Raw genomic sequence first — 21,533 nt, 5'->3', positions numbered from 1 at the left:
GAGTAAGAGATCTCTTTATTCTTTTTCTGTATAATTATACATTTCCCTTGAATGCCCCTGTGACTTAAGGGACAGGACTGCAGACCAATGAATTGGTGGTCTGATGAAGTATGTCAATTTCCTTGCATGGCATGGTTTAGGCTATGATTTAATTTTAAGTGATTAAAAGTTGTTGTTTTTTCAGCAAAATTTCAGACAACTTTCCCAATAAGTACATAGAAATACAAATGGGAAACTTCCTGGCTGGTTGCTGTTGCAGCCCTTCAGATCCCTTCATGTCATTCAGGGAGAAACAGTCACAGGTTTTTAGATGTAAACCTCTGTAAGAATGAATATTGCTGCTGTTTCATAGACTAACAGGGAATTGCAAGAGCTATAGTTTAGCAAATGTGGTGACAGCATCAGAGAAGGCAATTTAATCATCTACAGAAATCTGTAGCAAAACACATGAACCTTTTTACAGGGAGGAGTAATTCTTGGTGTGTGGGGTCCCACACTGCCACCCCACTCAGCAGGGAACAGGATCAAAAGATGACTGCACTTAGACCATCTGTTCCCCCTATTCTAACAAGAAAATATTTTATCATTATTGCAATCAAAATAAAAGGTGTGATGAATAAATGCACGTTACGTGCTCTTGCTGGAAATGTTTCTACAGCACTCTGTTCCAGAAAAATATACAGAGTCTTGCTAGCATGATGTACAACCTGTAAAGCTGGAAATACTCAGAGGGAAAAGACTGGAATTCCTGGTGGGGAGTGGGGATAATTTATGACTGAGTAGAAAGTGGTCGGGGGGGAAAGAGGCAAATCCTGAAGATGGGGAATTCATCCAAATTACTAATCAACTTTAAAACAATATTGTCACGCAAGTGTCCTAGCTCACTCCTCTTATGTCGCTCTAATAGGATGGATCCTGTGCAAATCAACAGTTTGCTGGGAATCTGAATGGGAATAATTTGTTTTGTTTTTCCTCTCGTGGGGTGTGGGCTGGGCTGCCAGCAACTCAGATGACGATATCGGTGAAGAAAAGGCTGAGAGCCATGACCCAGAGCAGATCTTCCAGAACATTCAGTACCAGAAGGAGATTATGTCTAACATCCGCTGCCGGCCGTGGCCAATGAGGCAGAAGCTGAGGGCGCTCAGGTAAAGGTGTCTGCACAAAGGTTTTTCAGGCTCACTGACTGTGACAGTGCTTGCAGCCTCAGGACTTTTCCAGTGTAAGCTGGAAGGGTTTGTGCACAAAAAATGATTAAGAGCTGCTAGGAAAGCATGCCATGAGGATGATCTGAGAGCTGGCTGAAGGCAGCAGCCTTAGGGTGGACAGCCTGTAGGTGAAGTTGTCCCCTGCACACGCCTGTAGCTCCCTTTAGAGAGTAACAGCACAAGAGAGCAAGAAATCATGCTTTGTTACCACTACAACAGTGTGTCAGTTATTCAGTGATCTAAAGAAAGGCTTTTGGTAATGTTCTGTAATACTTTTTTAAGCTAAATTGTTTCACTGTGTCCCAAAATAGGAGAATCAGCCCACTGTTTTTAAGGTAATTGCATGGTATGGAAACAGAAGATGGTCATATCTTCAAGGAACATACTGGTTGTAAATAAAGGACACTTGTAGGTTTTAAAGATATGGTCAGTGTAGACTTGTTCCACAGTTTAAGATTGTAATTATTTTATTAATAATTCCAAAGTTATAATGAAAGAGTGTGTGACTAACTCTTTGGGCCCCCTGTCCAAACAATGTCAGATCCTTTACCATATGATCTGATTGAGGCTTGGTTTGTTTTTTTACTCTTTTCATCTTTGTCTTAAAACCCTGTATGGTGCTCAGATGGCCATGTAATCATGGAGGAATCCCTACCAGCAGTAAAGCCCTTGTGTAATCTGGAAAGAAGAGAGGTTTTCCTCTCTTAGGCAGAGTCTGTGTCTTGCTGCCTTCCTGCTCATGTTGATGAGATCTTGGTGATCCCCATCCACCTTCTGCTGAGGTCAAAGTCTGTGTATGACCAGATGAACATGTACCTCTTTCCATCTCACAGAAGAGCTGCACCATATCTGCATAAGAGGTGTTGGTATCCAAGTGAGATTACCAGTCTGTATTGGGGATCTTGTAATTTTACTCATTTGGGTTGTTCCATTTTAAAAGAAACATTTTGGAAAAAAAAAAAAAAAAGGATAGAGAAATAGACGAATAGAAAATTCTCCCTGCAGTCTTTTGAATGCTGAGTTCTCTCAGGCAAAATTCTGAGTGGATTTAAAATATCAGTCAAAACCTCAATAATCAAAGAAAAAACTTTGCCTGGATGATTGATGGATGGTTGTTGATGAGACAGTCCATGGCTGTATTCCAGAGCATTTGACAACTCTAATGGTTGCTGCTTGTGCAGAATAAGGGCCCTGAGTAATGGAATCAATGTAGAGTAACCTCCACCTTCTTGTGCAGGCAGGCGAAGGAGATCGTGCTGAAGTACGAAGGGAGGCTCACTAGAACCAGAGGTTACCAAGCTGCTGGGGCAGAGGTACGGCTGGTTTTTCTTAAATCTCAGCTCTTGCCTATACAGCAGCCATTTGCAGTTCTCATTTACAGAGGTATGCGCTTGCTGTGCCGACTAATTTTGTGTGTTGAGAAGCAAACGTCCTTCTACCAGCGTGGTATGAGCTATTTTTTCAGAGAGTCTACAAATACTGATGCCTGCTGGAGGGGTAGTGGGATATCAATAACACAGTGCAGTATTCCCTGAAGAGCTACTTCAACAGACTCTGGGGCCACAGTTCAATAGTTTATGATGAAAAATGTGTCTAGCTTTTAGTTTGGAAGGCAATCCTACATTACCTTTTGGTAAATACATTGTTAAAGAAGGTTTTTGCTTGCATAATACTCAAACAATTTGAATCAAATCTTAGCAAATCTATTTACACCGCCGAAAATAGACTCTGGCCTGAGTTTCTGGAAATTTATAACATGCAAGAAATTGTATCCAATAAGCAACTAACACAAAAGAGTTCTTTAGTCATCTAAGCAGTCAAGAATATTTTTGTCATCGTAATAAATAGACTTTTAATAAGTAACTTATCTTAATTCAAAAAGGGTTGTATCCATTAATAGTATACCCATGCATTTTATTCATGTGAACAAGTGAAGGGCTGCATATGTATCTGTTGTACTGTAATGTTGGGCCACAGCAGGTTAAAAACACTGCTCTCCAAGGTAGAAAGAGTAAGTTTTCTTTGTTCTGTCTTTTCATGTTTGGCAAATGCAATGGAAGAAACAAACATTGGTAAAATAAACACTAATTTTGCCTTTATGGGTGGGGAACTAGGATGTTATCTAGAAAGAGAAGTGCTAAAGGTCTGCAATACATGTCAGTAAATCACAGACTGGTATTTTTTTTATGTTACTCTTCCTATGCAAAACCATAATATTTCATCTAAGAGTTCACAGCTAATACAAGTTTGTGTCTAATCTAATTTCCTCTACTGTATTTGCTTGAAGATATTCAGCACAGGGATATAATTCAGCAGTTAATTAGCACTGCTCGTTGTATGTAGAGGATTTGTATTTTTTTTTCCCAGCAGAAATTAGAGAATATGGCCTTTTTATCAGGACTAAATTCAGCAAATGCAACAGAATGAGCTGCGGTTTTCTCTTTCCTTATTTTTTTTTTTTTTTAATTTGGAAGAGCTTTGTTTTCACATATTTTCTTAGAAAATAACATGGTGACCAAGGAGACAAAAATTGCAGCACAGCAAAACAAGCACTATGTCATCAAAATTAAGAACTCAGTGGCTGAACATGTGCTAAGAACAAAATGCAGCTGTTAAGTGCATATGTATTTAAATTAGGGGTTTTAATTGTCAAAATATATACTCTTCACAATTGGACAATCCACGAATGATATTACATATGAAAATTGACGTTAAAATACTTTTTACTGTCTCGACACTGAAAGTAATTTTCTTTTTCCAGTTCAGTTATTTTACATTTACTTTGCAGGGTTTCTTACATTTTATTTACTGCCATATACCCATACTCTGGATTCTAAGAGTACAGGTTATCTGTTCAGGTATGCAGTAGGAAGGAAAAGTGGTGATAGCTATCAAATTATATTTTAACAAATGCTACTTTCACGTGGACACCCTTATACTCTTTATAAATCTGCATTACAGCTGGCACAAGCTGATGGAGTCCTTCCTCAGCCCTGCAAATCCTGTTTTCAGCTGAAAGTAGCAATTCCAGCAATTCCCATGCAAATTCCCAGCATCTGCACTTTCTTTTTTTTTGTTAAAATACTTCCCATTTGTGCAATTAAATATCCACATCCCCATAAAAATTATTTAACTTTGGCCAAAGAGATTGATTAAATTTTCAGTAATTAAAAAGTTATTTACTCCTCTTTGGCTTTAGGAGATTGGATTATATGATATAATATTGACACTGCTGCTGCCTAAAATATAGGTGGGATTTTTAATACCTAGCTGTACTAAAAATACTCTATAATGCCTGAAATACAAATACTATTTTTTCTGTTGATACTGTAAATTTATAGCTCAAATTCAACAACTCAAAAACCACATGCAGTTTAGCACAGTTGGATTTTGTTTCTTCTCCCATGTGGGCATGCACACCCCACGGTGTGCAGGAAGGTCCCCTGGCCATGCAAAAAGTGAAGGTTGAATAAAGACTCTACAAAATATAACCCTAGGCTTTCTGCAGGTATTGGCTGTAATACAGAAAGCTGAAAATATAGCAGTTGAGCTTGCTGCTACTGAATATTCTTCCTCTAAGAAAATTTCCTCTAAGGCACTATGCTCCTCTCAAATTTGAAGTTAGTGGTCTGTCCGTTTGTTTGTCCTAAAAAATCAAATTTATTATGTGTAGTGGAGCAGGATTCCCTCATAGACTACCCAGAGGGTAGGTGCCCCAGCAGGAAGGCAACAGGGAATGGCACCCACTGTCTTCTGTTGGTTCCTCGTGGTCTTTATGAGCAAAAGATGTAGATTGGTGGCTCCTGACTGTGCCCTCAGAGGTGAATAAAGGGCACTCTGACCCATCTTTGTTGGCATTCAACTGATAAACAGAATCAAGGCATCCTGTATCCCCCATGTTCTGTCTAAAACCTCTCATGCTTTGCTTTACCCTTCTTTACCCACAGATGTGCTCTCAGACCTCAGTCCATTAATATTTGTAACAATTCCTGTGGTAAAAGATAAGACATAAGCAATGTACTCCGTTCCTTTTTTTTTTCTTTTTTAACATGGAGAAGTGTCATATTTCTCATTTCTCTGCTTTTTTTTCTCAGCTTTGGAGGAAGTTTATTCGACTTGCGTATAATTTTGTGGTAATCTTTATTCCTTGGGAAATGAGAATAAAGAAAATTGAGAGTAAGTATAAAGATTTAATGGCACTGAATAGTAAAACACTTGTTAAAATGCTGAGTCTTATGGTTTATTTTTTAATGTACTGAATTAAATAATATGTGGGAGGAAGTTACGTGCAAATTTTCGGCAGTGAGTGTTTTATTTAAAATTTTGTTTTTTCTTCTTCTCCGAGTGCCTTGGAAACTACACAGTCCTTGTTTATGGTCTTGGGGTGAGGGGGAAGCTTTTGAAAAATTCATATTTGTTCTGTTGTATTTCTGAAAACACAGCAAAATTAGGTTTTAGTTTATCACAGTCCCTGAGGCAGCATCCTTGGGCCAACGGGCCCACATCTGCCCAGGGTTAAATGTGGTTGTAACCATGTCACCAGCCCTCGATTCTTTCAATGGACTTGAAAGCAGCTCTAACATCCCACCAGGAGTCAGGTCATACCTCTGTGCTCCAGTGGTGAAGGAAAATGGGTGCAGGATGTCTCCCAGCTCAGTAGCTTCTTGCACAAATGGTGCTCGTAATTATGAGACGTCCCCAACAGAATTTGTTTGCAATTGTGTTTTCCTCAGTGACATGTTAAGATTTTCTCTACTTTGGTGTACTCTCTGTTTGAATAAGAGAGGTTTTTCTCTTGGTCTACTATTCAAATAATACTTCATGGATGAATGACATGAGCTTTTATAGACTGTGTAGACTGTTTAACTCAGGTAACTATTTTCTGTGGTTTAAGGTCACTTTGGGTCTGGAGTTGCCTCTTACTTCATTTTCTTGAGATGGCTGTTTGGAATCAATATTGTACTTACCATAATGACAGGAGCATTTGTAGTCTTACCAGAGGTAAGAACATGTTGTTAATATTTACAGAAAAATGCTTACTGCTGCACTTTCCATGCTGAAGGAAACAAACACAACACTTAAAGTCATGCATCAATTTGTAATGTACAATTTTACATGAATTATTTAAAATAAATTCCCCTATTAAGAAGTTTCTCTCTGCCAAAGGATAACGGATTTTTGCTATTAGTGTTAGAGATGATATTTGGTCAACATGGTACTAATTCTTTTAGAGAATATGCTTGTATCTGAATACTGAAATAAAGGAGCAATTCCTAAAATTTGTAGTTGATATTATGTTCAAGCCCTGTTAGTGTCATTTACAGGCAGAAAAACAGAACATCCCTCTCCAGACTCTGGATATTCTCCATTAGAAAGCATTTCATAGAAGTTCTGAACAGGCAACACTTTTTGTTCTTGTATGAAAGTAAAGCTGTCATTTTCATTTTGTTAAATTATTCTTAAACATTATTTTGCTTTACCTATCCCGTGCTTTAATAATGTTCACGAAAAATGCGGGACTCTCTTATTTTTCCTCTCACTGCCTAAAGCAGAAGTAAACAGCTCCAGTAAAAACAAAAAGTAAACTGGGAAAAAAAAAAAAAGAAAATAAAAAAAGGCATTCACTTTCATTTTTCACTTTTTCAAAGGAAAAATAATTTAGTTCTGAAATACCATTTTTGAGATCAAACACTGTCACAGTTAATTTTAAAATGCTTACACTAAAACAAGCAAAACTTTTAAAGCTGACACGGCACTGACACTGTACCGCCCGTGCAGGCAGCTCTTGTTGGGTTCCACTGTGCAGCCCTGGCTCAGATCTGAGACCTTCTCTCTCTTCCCCAGCTACTGGCCGGAGCACCGTTCGGCAGCACGGTCAGCAAGACCATCCCCAAGGAGCACATTGCATCTGCTCAAGACCTGGACACCATCTGGTCGCTGGGGGCAAGGCTCAAAACACTCTTTCTTGTTTCACTATCGCTGTTCTGTTGCAATCCTTAGTTACTGCTCTTACTGACGGTCTCTGGTCTTCGCAGGGCTACCTCCAGTACTCTGTTTTGTTTTACGGCTACTACGGCCGTGACAGGAAGATTGGGAAAGCTGGATACAGGCTGCCTCTCGCCTACTTCCTTGTTGGAATGGCGGTGTTTGCTTACAGCTTCATCATTCTTCTCAAAAAGTAAGATCTTCCCTCTATTGCTCTTTATGAGCTTGCATGTTCAGACAATCAGTGATGCTATTTATATCACCTCCCCTGTATTCATTCTGCGCAGCTCTGTTAAAATGTTCAAGCCTGCTAATATCAGGGAGGCAGTATGAGCTTAATTCTAAATTGCTCTTTATCTTGCTATCATTAACTTCACACTCTGTTCCATTTCCCAGTCTATAAAAGGAGGGCAGTGCAAATGATCGTCTGTGTGCTTTGTGTTTGTGTAATATAAGGCCCAAGACTTGTGGAAAACCCCTCTCCTCTTTTCTGTTATAAATATTGTTATGGCAGAAACTTATGTTCGAAGTGTAATGCTTCCAGCATTATTATTTCCTTCTATTGAAATACAAATATAAAAATTCCCTCTTAGGTGTAGTATCATTTACATTGCTTCAGCAGCTTACTGCTGAAGGGCCAGGAGTAGGAGTTACTTAGCAGAGAGAGCAAAACTGCCAGTGCTAACCATAAATCCAGGGATGTGCAGTGCTTGGAGAAGGGGCAAGGTCACTCTATCCTCTCCTGATTTGATTTCCTTTCCCTTCTGGATACCTTCTTTTTTGGCACTGTGCAATCTGGGAACATTTTTTGCGCTGCCTGTAATAACTCTCAGTTTCGAAGTCAAACCTTCTCTTTTCATTTATTTCTATTCTACCTGTTGGTTTGTGCTAAGGGTCACTGGTATGTCTGAACTGATTTATGCATCTGCAGTTTCTGGATATGATTCGCTCTCTTCTCTTCTGACTTAGCTCAGTGACTCTGTCCTTAGCTGAGTACAGTTCCCTCTTTATTGCTGTCCTTCCAGATGCCCTTTCTTTCATAAACCATTATGTCTCATTTCTTTGCAATCTCATCACTTTGCAATATTCTGCCTCCTTGCCTATCTGAGATGAGAAGGGATTTTCTTCCCTCTTCCCAAGGTCTGTAAAATAGCATTGGGGTTTCTCTTTGACAATAACAGATATTTTGAAGGTCTTGTCTGATCTGGACTGATCTTGTCCATGATTACCAGTTATGCCAAACTAGCTTGTAATTACAGTAATTACAGTAACAGCAAACTTAGTGATGGTGTCTTCCAGCTGGATCCTACCTGGAGATTGTAAAACTGAAATATGTGTAAGTCCACAGTTGTAATGCTTTATTTGTCAGCTATAAAGATAGTAAGCATCAAAATGCCCTTTCACAGTGAGTCACGTCTACACTAGTTGTAAAGTGAAGTTAATGTGCTGAACCTCACCCTGTGTTCTGTTCTTCAGAAAGCTGCCAACAATGACACCAATTTCTGCAAACTTTATGTAGCTCTAAATGAAGGGACATCTGAAAACTCTAAACTAAACCAGTGATTTTCTTCATGTTCATCTTCGCACAACACCAGCAGTTAAATAGTTTGATTTTTTTTTTTTTTTTTTTTTACAGAATGGCAAAGAACTCAAGAATGAGTTTAGCAAGTGCCTCTGATGAAAATTACACTTTCTGCTGGAGACTGTTCTGTGCTTGGGACTATTTGATAGGAAACCCTGAGGCTGCAGAGAGCAAAGCTGCTGCCATAGTCAACAGCATTAGGGTGAGCCACTGACCTTCAAATTATTTCAAGTTGATTTGCTTGTTAATCTGTAAGCCATGTAAATCCTTCCTCTCATTCCCCTGCACTTCCTATTGGTTTTTGGTATTCATTTACAGATCTGTTTGCCCAGGGGAGGGCTGGCTCACACCTGTGTGGTATTGCAGGCACATCATACTTGCTGACATTCTGCCACAGCAAGGCCATTGTGTCCTTCAGGAGAGTTTTATTTAATGTGTATGTGTATTAAATAACTGTATGTGTGACAGGAAATTATATAACTAGAAACAAATTTGCTTGTGATGAAATTTCATTGAGTGTTAGAATCAAATTCATGTTAGCAATTGCTTTGACAGGAAAATATGCAACTTTATAAAATGTGTAATTGCTTTTATGCAAAGAGAGTGTGTTATGCCTTAGGGATTCCTTCATAATAAGTGGAGAAGCAGAACCACATCTCATATTTTGCAAGATGCTTTTTTAAATGGTAATAAGTTTTATATCTCTCTCTTATGGTTTATAACTTCCTGGACACAAATTATTGCTCTTCGTTATTTTATCAGCTATTATTCAAGCTCCCTTGAGAGGGTCATAGCACCAAGCCTGTTGGAGTTCATCTGTACGATGCTCTTAGTCAAATGGTTTAGTTTTAAGTAGTCCTGTGAGCAGCAGGGAGTTGGACTCAATGATCCTTACGGGTCCCTTCCACCTTGAGATATTTTATGATCCTATAGTTTATTTCATTTCTCCATAACAAATGGAGAGACATCTTACAGCTCTCTCAATATTATAAAACACTTATAAATACAGATGTTTTCCACTTAGAATTTAAGAGCACATGTGGTGTTATCAAAAGTAATTAATTTCCCAAATTTGATGTATTCTCATTGTCATTGAACAAAATTACTTCAAATTGTGCCAAGGATAAATTAGTAAGCTATGACATTTAGGTATTTCAGTGAATGAGGTTAACTTCTGACATTTCTGTATTATACTAGTGACACCCAGTTTCTATAGGTGCATCCTGCAAAAAATCTGGTAGTGTAAACCCCTGGTTATACCCCCTTGAACATGCATGACTGAAAGTGCACAAGTACTTGCTTACTGTGTATGTTTCTCAGAAATCTCCTTCACTGTTGAAGCTCACATATGACTGCTACAAAGCAATGAAGACAAAGAGGTGTTTCTCTGCTTGCACTTCCAGGATGTGATGCTTTTTATTAGTATACCTTAATTTCTGTGAAAGATGTGTGCATTATTTTTGCTGAACGTTATTAAAATGGTAATGCTGTGTTTCTTTCAAGGAAGCTATATTGGAAGAGCAGGAGAAGAAGAAAAGCAAAAACTTGTATGTATATGAGATCAGAGGTACTTTACAAAGCACTGTTTTAATGTATCAGTGCTAATCTGCATGTCTCATACTTGTAAACCATGTTAGAAATGACCCCTGGTGTCATAAAACAACCTACTGTATTGTATTTTTCTTTTGTTCTAGGGCAGTGACTATAACCTTAAGAATTATTGCAAACATCCTTGTGCTTCTCTCGCTTGCTGGAAGTATTTACATCATCTACTTCGTCGTGGATCGATCCCAAAAGTTAGAGCGCATCAAAAAGGAATTGACTCTATGGGAAAAAAATGAGGTACACTGTTTTTATGTCACCTCTGTGGTAGAAGGAGGATTACTGTCTTGGGCCTGTCTGTAGCAAGTGGGCACGTAGGTATAAATCACAAGAGATAAGGCAGAAGAAATGAGGGATGAGTGGTTAGAGTGGTGCTTCCCTGGATCTCTCTTCACTCTCTTGCCCCCTTTGCTCTGCTGGCAGGTGTTAGTGGAGCTGAAGTGGGCAGGGGGAGGTTGCAGGTCCTCATTTCACAGAGACTGCAGTTCTAGCAGGTCCCTTTTGTGTGAGGTCAAAGCTTAAACTCTCCTGTCACTTACAATTCTGCTTTTGCACCCATAACTGAGCTGAGCAAACACTGGGCTGATGGATCAGAAAGGAATAGACTTTGACAACAGCAGTGGATTCCAGGTGGGGGATACCAAATGTTCTGTGAATATTTCCATTCAGAGGAATGACTGAAAGTGATTAGGTATGGAGAAGCCACTCATTCATTTCAGAGGAAGATGCTGGCTTCATATTTCCTACATATTAAGTTTTTATTTCAATCAATAAAGTAGAACTTTAAAGCTACAATATCTGGAGTAAAGACTCCTGAGTGCTATTCCAGATCTATAACTTTGGACCATAACTACTGTTATTTCTAATGTCAATAACAAATTTTTAAAGCATCTCCTCCAAGTAAAGCAATCACCAAAGCATGTGCCTCAGCAGTATTTCAATCAGCACCCAAGGTTCCGCAGAAGATCTACATAAAAAGCTACAAAAATGCTGCATATTTTTGTTCCGTAGGTAAGCGTAGTTGTGTCACTGATCACAATGATTGCACCCTCTGCTTTTGAACTTGTGGCAGCTCTGGAGATGTATCATCCAAGGACCACTCTTCGCTTCCAGCTTGCCAGGTATGGGCATTATGAAGTGTAGAAATATTTGGGGAGAAAGGGAAGAAGAGACAAGGTATGTTCTATGTCACATGTTTTAGTCCAGCCAAGCCAGAGAATGTATGAGAATTTCATGTGATAACAATTCTGATAACCTGTATTTTATTGTCTTTGCAGGGTTCTTGTTCTATACCTGGGAAACCTCTACAGTTTAATCATTGCACTCCTGGATAAAGTGGACAGTATGAGTGTCACTGTAAGTTTAACTTAGTGTTTTCTGATGTGTAAAATTAGCAGACTTCATAGGTAGAATTCCATTTATTGTAATTTATGTGAAATCAGATGAAAATTTATTTGAAATTGATTAAAACATATAACAGTTTGATAGGATTGTAATGTTAAGTTTAGTGAATTTACTTACAGTTTTTTAAATTAGTTTTTTAGGAGAGCTGGATCCATTTTACTGCTGATGTAACAAGATAAATATATTTATGTACACTGCTGAACTATTAAAAAAAAAAAAAAAAACGAACAAAACATCACTTTAGGTCAAATATTTCCAGCTAGCTAAAATCAGCTTTCAGTCTTGTCCTTATAAGTTCCATTTGATTCTGTGCACTGACAGCTACTTAACAGTCACCTAATTGCTGCTGGAACATATATGAAGAAATGCCTCTGTGTGTGTAGAAGGTACAGACATCTGCGCCTATGTAGAGTTAAAAAGTAGCTTTGGGGACATTTATTATTTCAGGTCTCTGGCGTTACAAACAATGCAAGTAATTCTACCACCTCCTTAGCAACCAAAACTCTTTCTAAAGACGACAACTTTACTATTCCTAATGTACAAATTAAGAGAAGCGGCACTGTCACACTGGAAGAGCAAGACTTGATGGTTTCTGAATCACTGGTTAACAAAACTTCCTTTAACACCCAGAACCCACAGGATCAGTGCTGGGAGACATATGTTGGTCAAGTATGTAACTGTTCTATTATGTTATCATCTTATTCCTAATCTACATTTGCAAAAAATGAAAATCATGTTGTGTTCAGTTTTAGAGCTCTTCTTCCTATAAATTCCAGAATTCAGCTAATTTAGCTAAGGATTGTGTAGAATGAGTAAAGACTATGCTAAGTCATCGGCCACAGCTACAAGCTTGGATTTTCTTTGATATCTACAGTAAATTTAGTGTTGTACAAATGTTCTTTTGCCAGGCTTTGGTCTCTGTCTTCAGCTCTGCACAGGCAGATCTGTACAGATGCATGACATGAATCCTATTTTAATAGGATACATCCCACTAACTCATATAGAGAAACATGACTATAAAAACATATAAGCAACAACATGCACCCTGTGCAGATTCAGGTTGCTGCCTCAATACATGGAGATGCAGACCCAAAACAAGCATGAGATTGTGCTCTTGGTCATTTGCACAGTATCTCTAAAGTCTCTATTTATTCTGCCTCAATAAATCACTAGAGAATCAAGTGCTCTTCACTTCTTCAGAGGGAGAGAAGACAAAACCAAAAGTTTTCAAAATACCATCAATTTGCAGGACAGGGGCCAGTTGGGTGGCAGTGCCACGTTCCCATAATGGGGTGAAGAAAATCCAGAGATTCAATGACACTTTTTGCTTCCCTATGTGTGAAGGGTATATTATTTGTGGCCTTTATTTAAAGTGACTGTCAGGGGCACTAACACAAAGAGAGAGAAATTTTAACCACACAAAATGCAAAAGGTGTAATTTGAGGCTCTGGTCTCTCTCAGTCACAGTCATGTCTAGGCTACTAGATTAAGAATGATGCTGGTGTGGTTTTGACTTGCTAAGCTCTGTGTTCCAGAGTGAGCATATTAAAGGTCTTATTTGACTGTTGGGAGAAAAAGACCCCTCCTAGTTTTATCAGCCTAACTTCTATTCTTGTACAACCCTCTTCCTTTTGTACAGTCTCATAGGAACTAAGGAGGTTTGAATGATTGGAACCAGCTAGAGAAGTTTAGAAACTGAACCTTTTCTATTTAATTTTATATTTTGAAAGCTCAATTAAATATAGGATAACCCCATTCCTTTGTAAGCACTAAAAATCTCTCTTTTATGGTTTGATGGTCCTATGCCATTGGGGTTTGGGTTTGTATGAATAATAGGATTTTTCTCATTGTGAAGCACTTAGCAAGTATGTATTGCAACAGTCAGTTTAATAAAGGACTGGGTGCAATAGAAAAACCATCCTGTTTCAGTTGCACTACATAAATTTTCAGAACAGTCATTAAAAAGAAATTTTGATACCATCATAACCAGAGTTTTATTGCTGCAAGCAGTAGAAGGCACCCTGGAAGCTTGATTATATTTATTCTCTTTGCCAGAACAAAGACAAGTAAGGGAAAAGCTTAAAAGGAAGTAATTTACAGATTCAATTCATATCTTATCAGAATACTGAGCTGAGCCAAAAATACAAGTACAAATGCAAAAGAGCCATATGCAGTCCATTCGCTTTCAGAATGACTCAGTATGTGTGAACAATGTGTATTTCAGGAGATGCTAAAGCTTTCCATTATCGACATGATTTTCACAGTCGCAAGCATCCTGCTAATTGACTTTTTCCGTGGACTGTGTGTCCGATATTTAAGTGACTGCTGGTGCTGGGATCTAGAAAGCAAATTTGTAAGTACAGTCCTTATTTTATCAAACTGAGATGCTGAAGATGGGTGGGCTCCTTCCCTCAGTACTGAATGTCCCTAAAGTCTTTCCACGGATGAACAATTTCTTGGTAGCGCCCATCTACAAAGGCACAGCTCACACTGAGTTTAAATTGGAGGGCACAGGGTAAATGCTGAGACTGAATGTTTTTCTCAAGCCTACTCCCATGTCTCTGGTGCATTTTCCCAAAATGAGATCACTGAGCAATTCCAGAGTCAAAGGTGAGACAGAGGTCATGGAGTTGCTCCCTACCCTTTTCTGTAGCTGTAACATCGAGCTGTAACAAAGACAGAGGTCCAAGATACTATAACCAAGAGCAAACAGCCCTTTAAGAAAACTACAGTGGGTAATACTTGGTTAGCAAGAAGCTGTTGTTATGGAAGCCTGAGGAGTGTTCTTTGTCCCTAACTAAAGAAATTAAGTAAACTAGAGAGGAATTAGTTTATTTAATCCCTGGCTGCAGAGTAGGTTCTGCTGTTTTCCCACTGCCTGCCAAAAGTTGGTATTTGATCTGGATGTTTCAGGCTATGTGTTGCCTGCAAACTAATTCAGCCAAACGCTTCAAATAAATGTTCTGAAAATAAGATTGAGAGAAAGGTATTCATCTTATACTACGTTTCTTCTAGCCAGAATATGGAGAATTCAAAATTGCAGAGAATGTATTGCATTTGGTCTATAACCAAGGAATGATCTGGTATGTAGTCCTTAAGTGATTTTTCTTGTTCTTTGCTGTCTGATTGCTAAGTCAATCGGATGATTTCAATGAAACCTATTCTAGTAGTATATTGGTAATACGATATTTAACATTAACAGATCATCTGTTAACAGTGAGCTGTTGTTTTCCTGTTGGCGGTGGGGTTTTTTTGTGTATCCTGTTGCCATTCAAATGGTTTCTGGCAACACTGAGCGCTGGCATGACATTATTTTTCCAGGATGGGAGCTTTCTTTTCACCTTGCTTACCAGCATTCAACGTTCTCAAGTTGATTGGACTCATGTATCTCAGGAGCTGGGCTGTGCTAACGTGCAATGTACCACATCAGCAGGTTTTCAGAGCATCTCGGTGAGTCAGAAGGAGAACTAAAGAGAGAGAATAAATCAAATGCAGACAATGGAAATGTGCATATGAATCAAATTAAGGAGATTTTAGCTCTGAAAGTTGACAATCAAATTTCACAGTAATACTGATAGCAAAGGTGTGTGGAAAAAAATATAGTTACTGGGAAACTGGAGGGCTTGTAAAGCAGGGTAGTTGAAGATATGCAAGAACTGAAAAATATGTCAGGGAATATTCCTAGACAGCTATATATGACCTAATATAAATGCAAAATATGATGGAGCACAATAACCTAGATGTGTTAACTGTTCCAAGTCCTATTTTCTCATGTTTGTCTCCTTGAAAGCTGTGAAGTGTTTCTGCTTTTGTCTGTTGCATCACACAACAGTTTCCCCCTTTTTTTTTTTTTTTTCTATCATGATGAATATCTTATTTACTCAAAATGAAAAGAATTTAGGACATCTTTAATTCTTAAGAATCCATTATTTCTAACATCTCTTGAAGATGAATCAATTTCTGCCACTGTTCTTTTTCTCCCCCAAAGCAACTGGGCAGTAAGGTCAGTTTTTATCAAAAGGTGCAGTAAACAGTTCTCTGGCTGCTGCAGCAGTATCTGGAAAGCAGTGTAAATAGGATTTTGATCATTAAGAGTCTGTCTAAACCAGCTCTATCCAGGCTTTCTAATTATAGCAGAATGATTTTAATGTTTCAGAAATGTAGATCTTGACAGGAAGACACAGACATGAACCTTTTAAGTTGCCTCTTTTTCATTGTGCTTAGTATAATCTGAAACTTGTTGCACCTTCTTGCAGGTCCAATAATTTCTACTTGGCCATGTTGCTGTTTATGTTGTTCTTATGCATGTTACCAACAATTTTTGCTATTGCCAGATATAAGCCATCTTTAAGCTGCGGTCCCTTCAGGTAAGTTAGAACAGACTAATGAAAATTGCAAAGATTCTATTTCCCCCTCCTACAATAAAATCAGGTTTAATAATAAACAAATTATAGATGTAAAAAGAGAGAAAAAATCACAATGCTTTTCTACTGCCAGTGTTTTACAGTTTAAGGTATAATAAAGTGAATATGTAATTGTTCTGAGTGTATTTGCTCTATAGAAACAGTTCAGTTATGTTTGCTCAGTAGTACATTGCATTATATTATGTAATCTCACACGTGTCACTGTCTTGTGTCTCAAGTTTTTTTTCCTTTTCACTGTAATTTTCCAAAGTAGTTTTGGATGAAAATTCTCGTTTATTCAGTGCAACACTGCTTAACAAATATACCTAGGATTACTAGCAAATTATTTTTACCTTTTTTGCCCCTCCACCTCATATAGTGGTCAAGAAAAAATATATGATATTGTTTCTGAAACGATTCAAAATGATTTTCCCACGTGGTTCAACACAGTGATTACTTACATCAGCAGTCCTGTGGTTGTCCTCCCTGCACTACTGCTTTTATTGTAAGTACTTTGGTTTTCACAGGCAGGTTAAATTGATTTTAATAATACTGGCCTTATCTCTGGAGAGTCAAATATTGATACTGAGGAACAAACACTGCATTTTTGCAATTTTATTAAGCATATGTGCTTAAAAAAAAATCCAACACCTCACTGAATATATGGTGTATGGATCAGACAAGAATAAGAGTATGTTAAAGACTATTACTGCATTATCAAAAGGAATTTCTTGTAACCTCACTGAATATATGGTGTATGAATCAGACAGGAATAACAGTATGTTAAAGACTATTACTGCATTATCAAAAGGAATTTCTTGTTTTGGGATACTGTGTTAGAGCAAGCTCATTCTATTGTGTCAAGGCTTGCAGTGCTGCTTTTTCCAGGAAGTTAAGTTTTCTCTCAAGAGTTCATCAGAAATAATTTTTCCATTTCCTCATGGTCTTCACTTCAGTTTATGACAGTGAACAGTCTGTCTTTTAAAGAAGGTACTCAGTCATCCTGATTTCTGACAAGATAAATCAATTATGACTGTCTGCTCTTAAGTGTTAATTTAATATAACTTGCTGCAGACTCTCCAGTGGAAGTCTTTTCTTACTTAGACTCTAAATAATTGTTCCTAGCTGGGAATTAATATCAACTTTGAGATGTTTGAAATTCACTTTGCTTCTATGAAACATCTTTTGTCTTGCATGTACTTTTGTACCATTTTTCTCCCTGTAAACTGAAGACAAAGGCAGAGTTTGTTCTGCCATTGGGCTTTTCAAACAAATGAGAAAGATCGAGGCAACACTTCCTATTTGTAACTTTTTCCTCTAAGATCTCGGTCATGTAAATATGAGCATATTTACAAATTCAAGTAGATCTATCGACTGTTTCAAACTGAGGGCAAAGCACATTTGTAAATATTTGTGGTATGAAGTCTAGCTAGAGACTTTACTTCAACTGAAAGCCAGTGTAATCCATTATGTCAGGCCATAACCTGCCAGGATCTGATCTCGGCTGTGCCAGGGTAAACAAGGTGTTATTTCAGTCAGCCAACAAAATTACATTGGTATGAGTGTGCAAGCTCAGCTGTAGTTCTGGTGTCTCTGTTCCGTAACCCTGGACTGGGGGGAAAAAACAAGACAATATTTATCAAAATTACGTGTCCAGAATTTAAAAAAAAAAAAAAAAAAAATTAGAAATGCACCCAGGGTTACATGGACAATGAAAAGAGCTGTAAAAACCACAGGTGAAATTAGAACTGCTATTAAATCTGTTTTCAGTGTCATTTATTTCTTTTATGTGTTTGCTTGAAAGAAGGCTGTGATTGATTATTGTTGTATAAGAAAATGATACAGAGCAACAACTGAACCTGTACATCATTTTGATGACCTATAAACCCTCAAAGGGAAACTGTGTCAAGAATGTTTGAAGTAATTCATATCACCTCTTTCACTTCTAGCATGCTAATCTACTACCTACAAAGTATTGCAAGATCATTAAAATTCACCAACAATCAACTGAGAATGAAGATCCAAACAGTAAGTACAGTGCACAGAACTTTTACATGTAATTTGGTGGGTTTTCAGTAAGGTACAAACCTAATTAAATCACTACAGTAACTTCCAGTGTTTCATAAAACACTGTAAAACAAATCCCATGTGTTTAATCTTTACAGAGAAGTGGATTTACTGTCTAATCTATAATAATCTATAATAATTTACTGCTTCCCATTCTTCTGAATGTATTTTAGGAAAGAACTGAAGATAAGAAAAAGGTGGTTCAGATGGCAGTAGGTAAGTAGGCTAGCTTTAGAAATGCCACTATTAATTAAGCATTTGGACGCAAAACCATTTTGATTTCTCAGATAGGGAGCTACAACTACATTTTAAAAACTGTATAGTGTGTGTTGAGAACCAAATTGGGTCTTCTAAAAAGACGTGTTGGCTTGTTGCCCAATTTGGAATCCTACAGTGCAACATCCAGGGTTTTTTCTATATCCTCAATACTCCATTTACCACATACTTTAGTATGAGGATCCACCCCTTTATCATCACATCTCCCTTCGTGGCACCAGTTTCTCTTTTCTGAACACATTAGGTTCTGTTGGCATCGGATCCCTGACTGAAGGGGGAATTTGAGCAATTGCATTTACACAGCAGCTTCTAAATATAGAGAACTGGATAGTTCCTGTAATAATTTCTGTTCTTTAGCCAGAATCCAAAATCTGGATAGTAATGACAAGAGACCAGACCAAGACAATGATATTATCAGCCAAGAGTCTTCTGTTCGATCCTCAACTCCCCGAAAGAACGGCAGTGTCTTGAACTTTGAATCTCCCGTGAGCAAAGGCACCAGAATACAAACCATTTCCCAGTCTGTGCCACAAACGGTGCCATCAACTGATGTTGCAAGACCTGTCAACGCAACTCCCACAACTTCAACCTCTTTAACGCCAGCTCCCTCCATAACAAGTGTACAGAAACCAAGAAATGATCATATCACAAACAGGTAAGTCTGCTTTGGTTTTGAAATGCCATTTATCCCAGCAGCTCCATGACATATGCGTGTTTATTGACAAAATAGCTGTGTTTATTTCCAAGATAGCTGTGCATTCAGTCTGTCTCAAGCTGTTAGGCAGCTGAGAAATTTTTTTTAAAGCAGATTAATTCAGGGGGACTATTCATATTGCTGGTGACACCACCTCCATAAGTTTCGCTTGAGATGGGATTATAAACCTTTTGAAATGATGTAGTTGATGGAGTTTACACATACCTTGAGCAAAGGTAAATACTAAACTTCCCCTCAGGCACATAACTAAAATAGTTTGTGTGGGATACTGTTTCCATGAACAAGACAAACGCAGTAAGACTGAAGGAATTCCATGCAGGTCTAGTTGTAGTGCAATCAGTTTAGGACATCAGCCGATTGATGCTTTAAGCTGCCTGTTGTGTGATAGATAAAGAACAGTTCTCAGAATAATATGAAAACAGAAAGGGAACATAACATGAGAGGTCAATTGCCTGCTGCCTTTTCCCAGGGAGAACAAATATATCTCCTAATTTCTGGGGTATGTTTCTCAGAATGGTTCTAAAAATTTGGAACAGTGGAAATACGATGATCTCCACTCTTTCAACCTAGTGTTTGACTTCGAGAGCAGCAATTTTTTTATGTTTTAATTACATTAATTGATAGGTATTTCAGTATTTTCTTCATTTTTTTTTTTCCCCTCCTAAAGATACCCAGGTGTTGTGCATAGGAGCACAAGTGAGCTCTGCAAAACAAAGTCCTGCACACCGGTGGCTTTCAAAAAGCACACTGAAGATATTCATTCTGAGCCTCTTTTCAGAAAAGCCATTCGGCAGGTAAATCCGGATGCCCTTGGGGCAGGGGCTCCTGTTTTTGTGGAATGTAGACCATATGCTACCAGGTATTTTCTGGTTAATGAAAATGAGCCCCGCAAAAAATCCCTCCGTTCTACCTCCCGACTCCAAAGGCATTTCAGAAAGGAGGAGTCAGGAGACATTATTGAGTTGTATCCACGCCATGTCAGAAGATACGTGGTTCGAACACCACACGAGATGTATTCCTCTCATCCCAGTGAAGATGATGAGGATGAGGAAGAACTTGGGAGAGAATTAATGAGCAGATCTCACCGCCCTCGCTCACTGTCTGACCTTCGCCCAGCACCACGGTTTTACATCGGGGAACATGCTGCCAGAGTGCATTGCAAATCCTGGGATGATGGTTTCGAGCTGGAACTGGACAGGCCTCCATATGCTTACAAAAAAGTACATCTGAACTATCCTGAGCCCCGTGTGAAACCAAAATCAAAGCAAAAACTGGAGCAATCTCTAACAGAATCTGATTCCATTTCCATTGAATCCAGCAGTGATCCGCAGAACAGCAGCAATGACCAGTACATCCAGGTCATTCATAGCAAGGACAAGTATCCAAAATCTGGAACAAAGCTCACCAAAAAGAAATCAAAAAACAGTGTTGATCTAAGTATGACTGAGTCTAATGAACTGGTATGCTCAAATGTTTGAGATAGTGCCCCAAGCTTTTCTGTGTTTTCAATAGGTGTATGTGCATTTATTGAACTTGGTGTTTGAGGTCTACCAGAGTAATTGTGACAATTAGTAGTCTTTGTAACAACCATGTATGCAGCTACTTGAAGTGGAAAAAACATAGCCTTGTGTTTTACTGTACCTTGCTTTAATATCACAACTGGTATGTTGCAAGACGAAAACGTTCCAAGTTGTTCCTTATTATGCTGTTAAAAAAACACAAAATATCCAACTACTGGAAAATCAAAAGCCGTGTACCTGGGGCTCTTCCTTTAAACCAGTACAAAAATATGAGATGAGGTTCTCTTTATCTGGCATAGTCACAGATAAAGATGCTTCCACTGAATAAATTCAGCCAGGAATCAGCTTCCTACAAACGGCATTACTGCTTAAGAGTATGGCATCTTCATGTGCCTTATTTGAATACACTGTGGCTCAAATAAATCAGGGGGACAAAAGTTAATAAGAGCAAATACTGAGATTTTTTTTTACAAGGCCCTGCATAATAATCCCTGGATTTATTTGATCATAGCAACGCGTGCCAGCCTTCTAGATTAAATCCTAGATCCTCTGTCAATTTTCTGGTAAGACTCAGCCCAGCCTGATAAGCTTCTCAGAGAGGAAAACTTTCGACCCGTGGCCTGTAAAAAACTCGCTTCACTACCCCTAACTGAATTCTAAATTCTATCCCGCTTTTTTCGCGCACAATTGCAATTTTACACTCTCTTTAGAGGCTGAAGATTTTATTCCCCATCCCCCCTGGCCCATGTCACTGGGATTGGGATCCCGCTGTGG

The 21,533-nt window shown here is 38.4% G+C and overlaps 1 protein-coding gene across 1 annotated transcript in view; it reads left to right on the top strand.

Annotated features, from left to right (window-relative positions):
- TMC3 (transmembrane channel like 3) overlaps window positions 1-21,111 on the top strand; it is a 22,500-nt gene extending 1,389 nt beyond the window's left edge. Inside the window, exons 2-22 of the mRNA XM_027887055.1 lie at window positions 1,002-1,145; window positions 2,443-2,518; window positions 5,300-5,381; window positions 6,100-6,206; window positions 7,050-7,148; window positions 7,241-7,383; window positions 8,827-8,974; window positions 10,276-10,319; window positions 10,467-10,614; window positions 11,386-11,495; window positions 11,652-11,730; window positions 12,226-12,447; window positions 14,003-14,131; window positions 14,794-14,861; window positions 15,100-15,228; window positions 16,035-16,145; window positions 16,561-16,686; window positions 18,131-18,209; window positions 18,422-18,464; window positions 18,882-19,179; window positions 19,907-21,111. Of these exons, the coding sequence (XP_027742856.1) occupies window positions 1,002-1,145; window positions 2,443-2,518; window positions 5,300-5,381; window positions 6,100-6,206; window positions 7,050-7,148; window positions 7,241-7,383; window positions 8,827-8,974; window positions 10,276-10,319; window positions 10,467-10,614; window positions 11,386-11,495; window positions 11,652-11,730; window positions 12,226-12,447; window positions 14,003-14,131; window positions 14,794-14,861; window positions 15,100-15,228; window positions 16,035-16,145; window positions 16,561-16,686; window positions 18,131-18,209; window positions 18,422-18,464; window positions 18,882-19,179; window positions 19,907-20,717 (3,196 nt within the window). The 3' untranslated portion in view covers window positions 20,718-21,111. The remainder of the gene's footprint in view (window positions 1-1,001; window positions 1,146-2,442; window positions 2,519-5,299; window positions 5,382-6,099; window positions 6,207-7,049; window positions 7,149-7,240; window positions 7,384-8,826; window positions 8,975-10,275; window positions 10,320-10,466; window positions 10,615-11,385; window positions 11,496-11,651; window positions 11,731-12,225; window positions 12,448-14,002; window positions 14,132-14,793; window positions 14,862-15,099; window positions 15,229-16,034; window positions 16,146-16,560; window positions 16,687-18,130; window positions 18,210-18,421; window positions 18,465-18,881; window positions 19,180-19,906) is intronic.
- The last annotated feature ends 422 nt before the right edge of the window (window positions 21,112-21,533 follow it).

The sequence above is a fragment of the Empidonax traillii genome, unplaced genomic scaffold, assembly GCF_003031625.1.
Source record: "Empidonax traillii isolate 1590-97213 ecotype Southwest subspecies unplaced genomic scaffold, ASM303162v1 scaffold201:size1909950, whole genome shotgun sequence".
Classification (NCBI taxonomy): Eukaryota; Metazoa; Chordata; class Aves; order Passeriformes; family Tyrannidae; genus Empidonax; species Empidonax traillii.
Note: the sequence above shows the minus strand (reverse complement) of the source record. Positions and strands in the feature narration are given on the sequence as shown.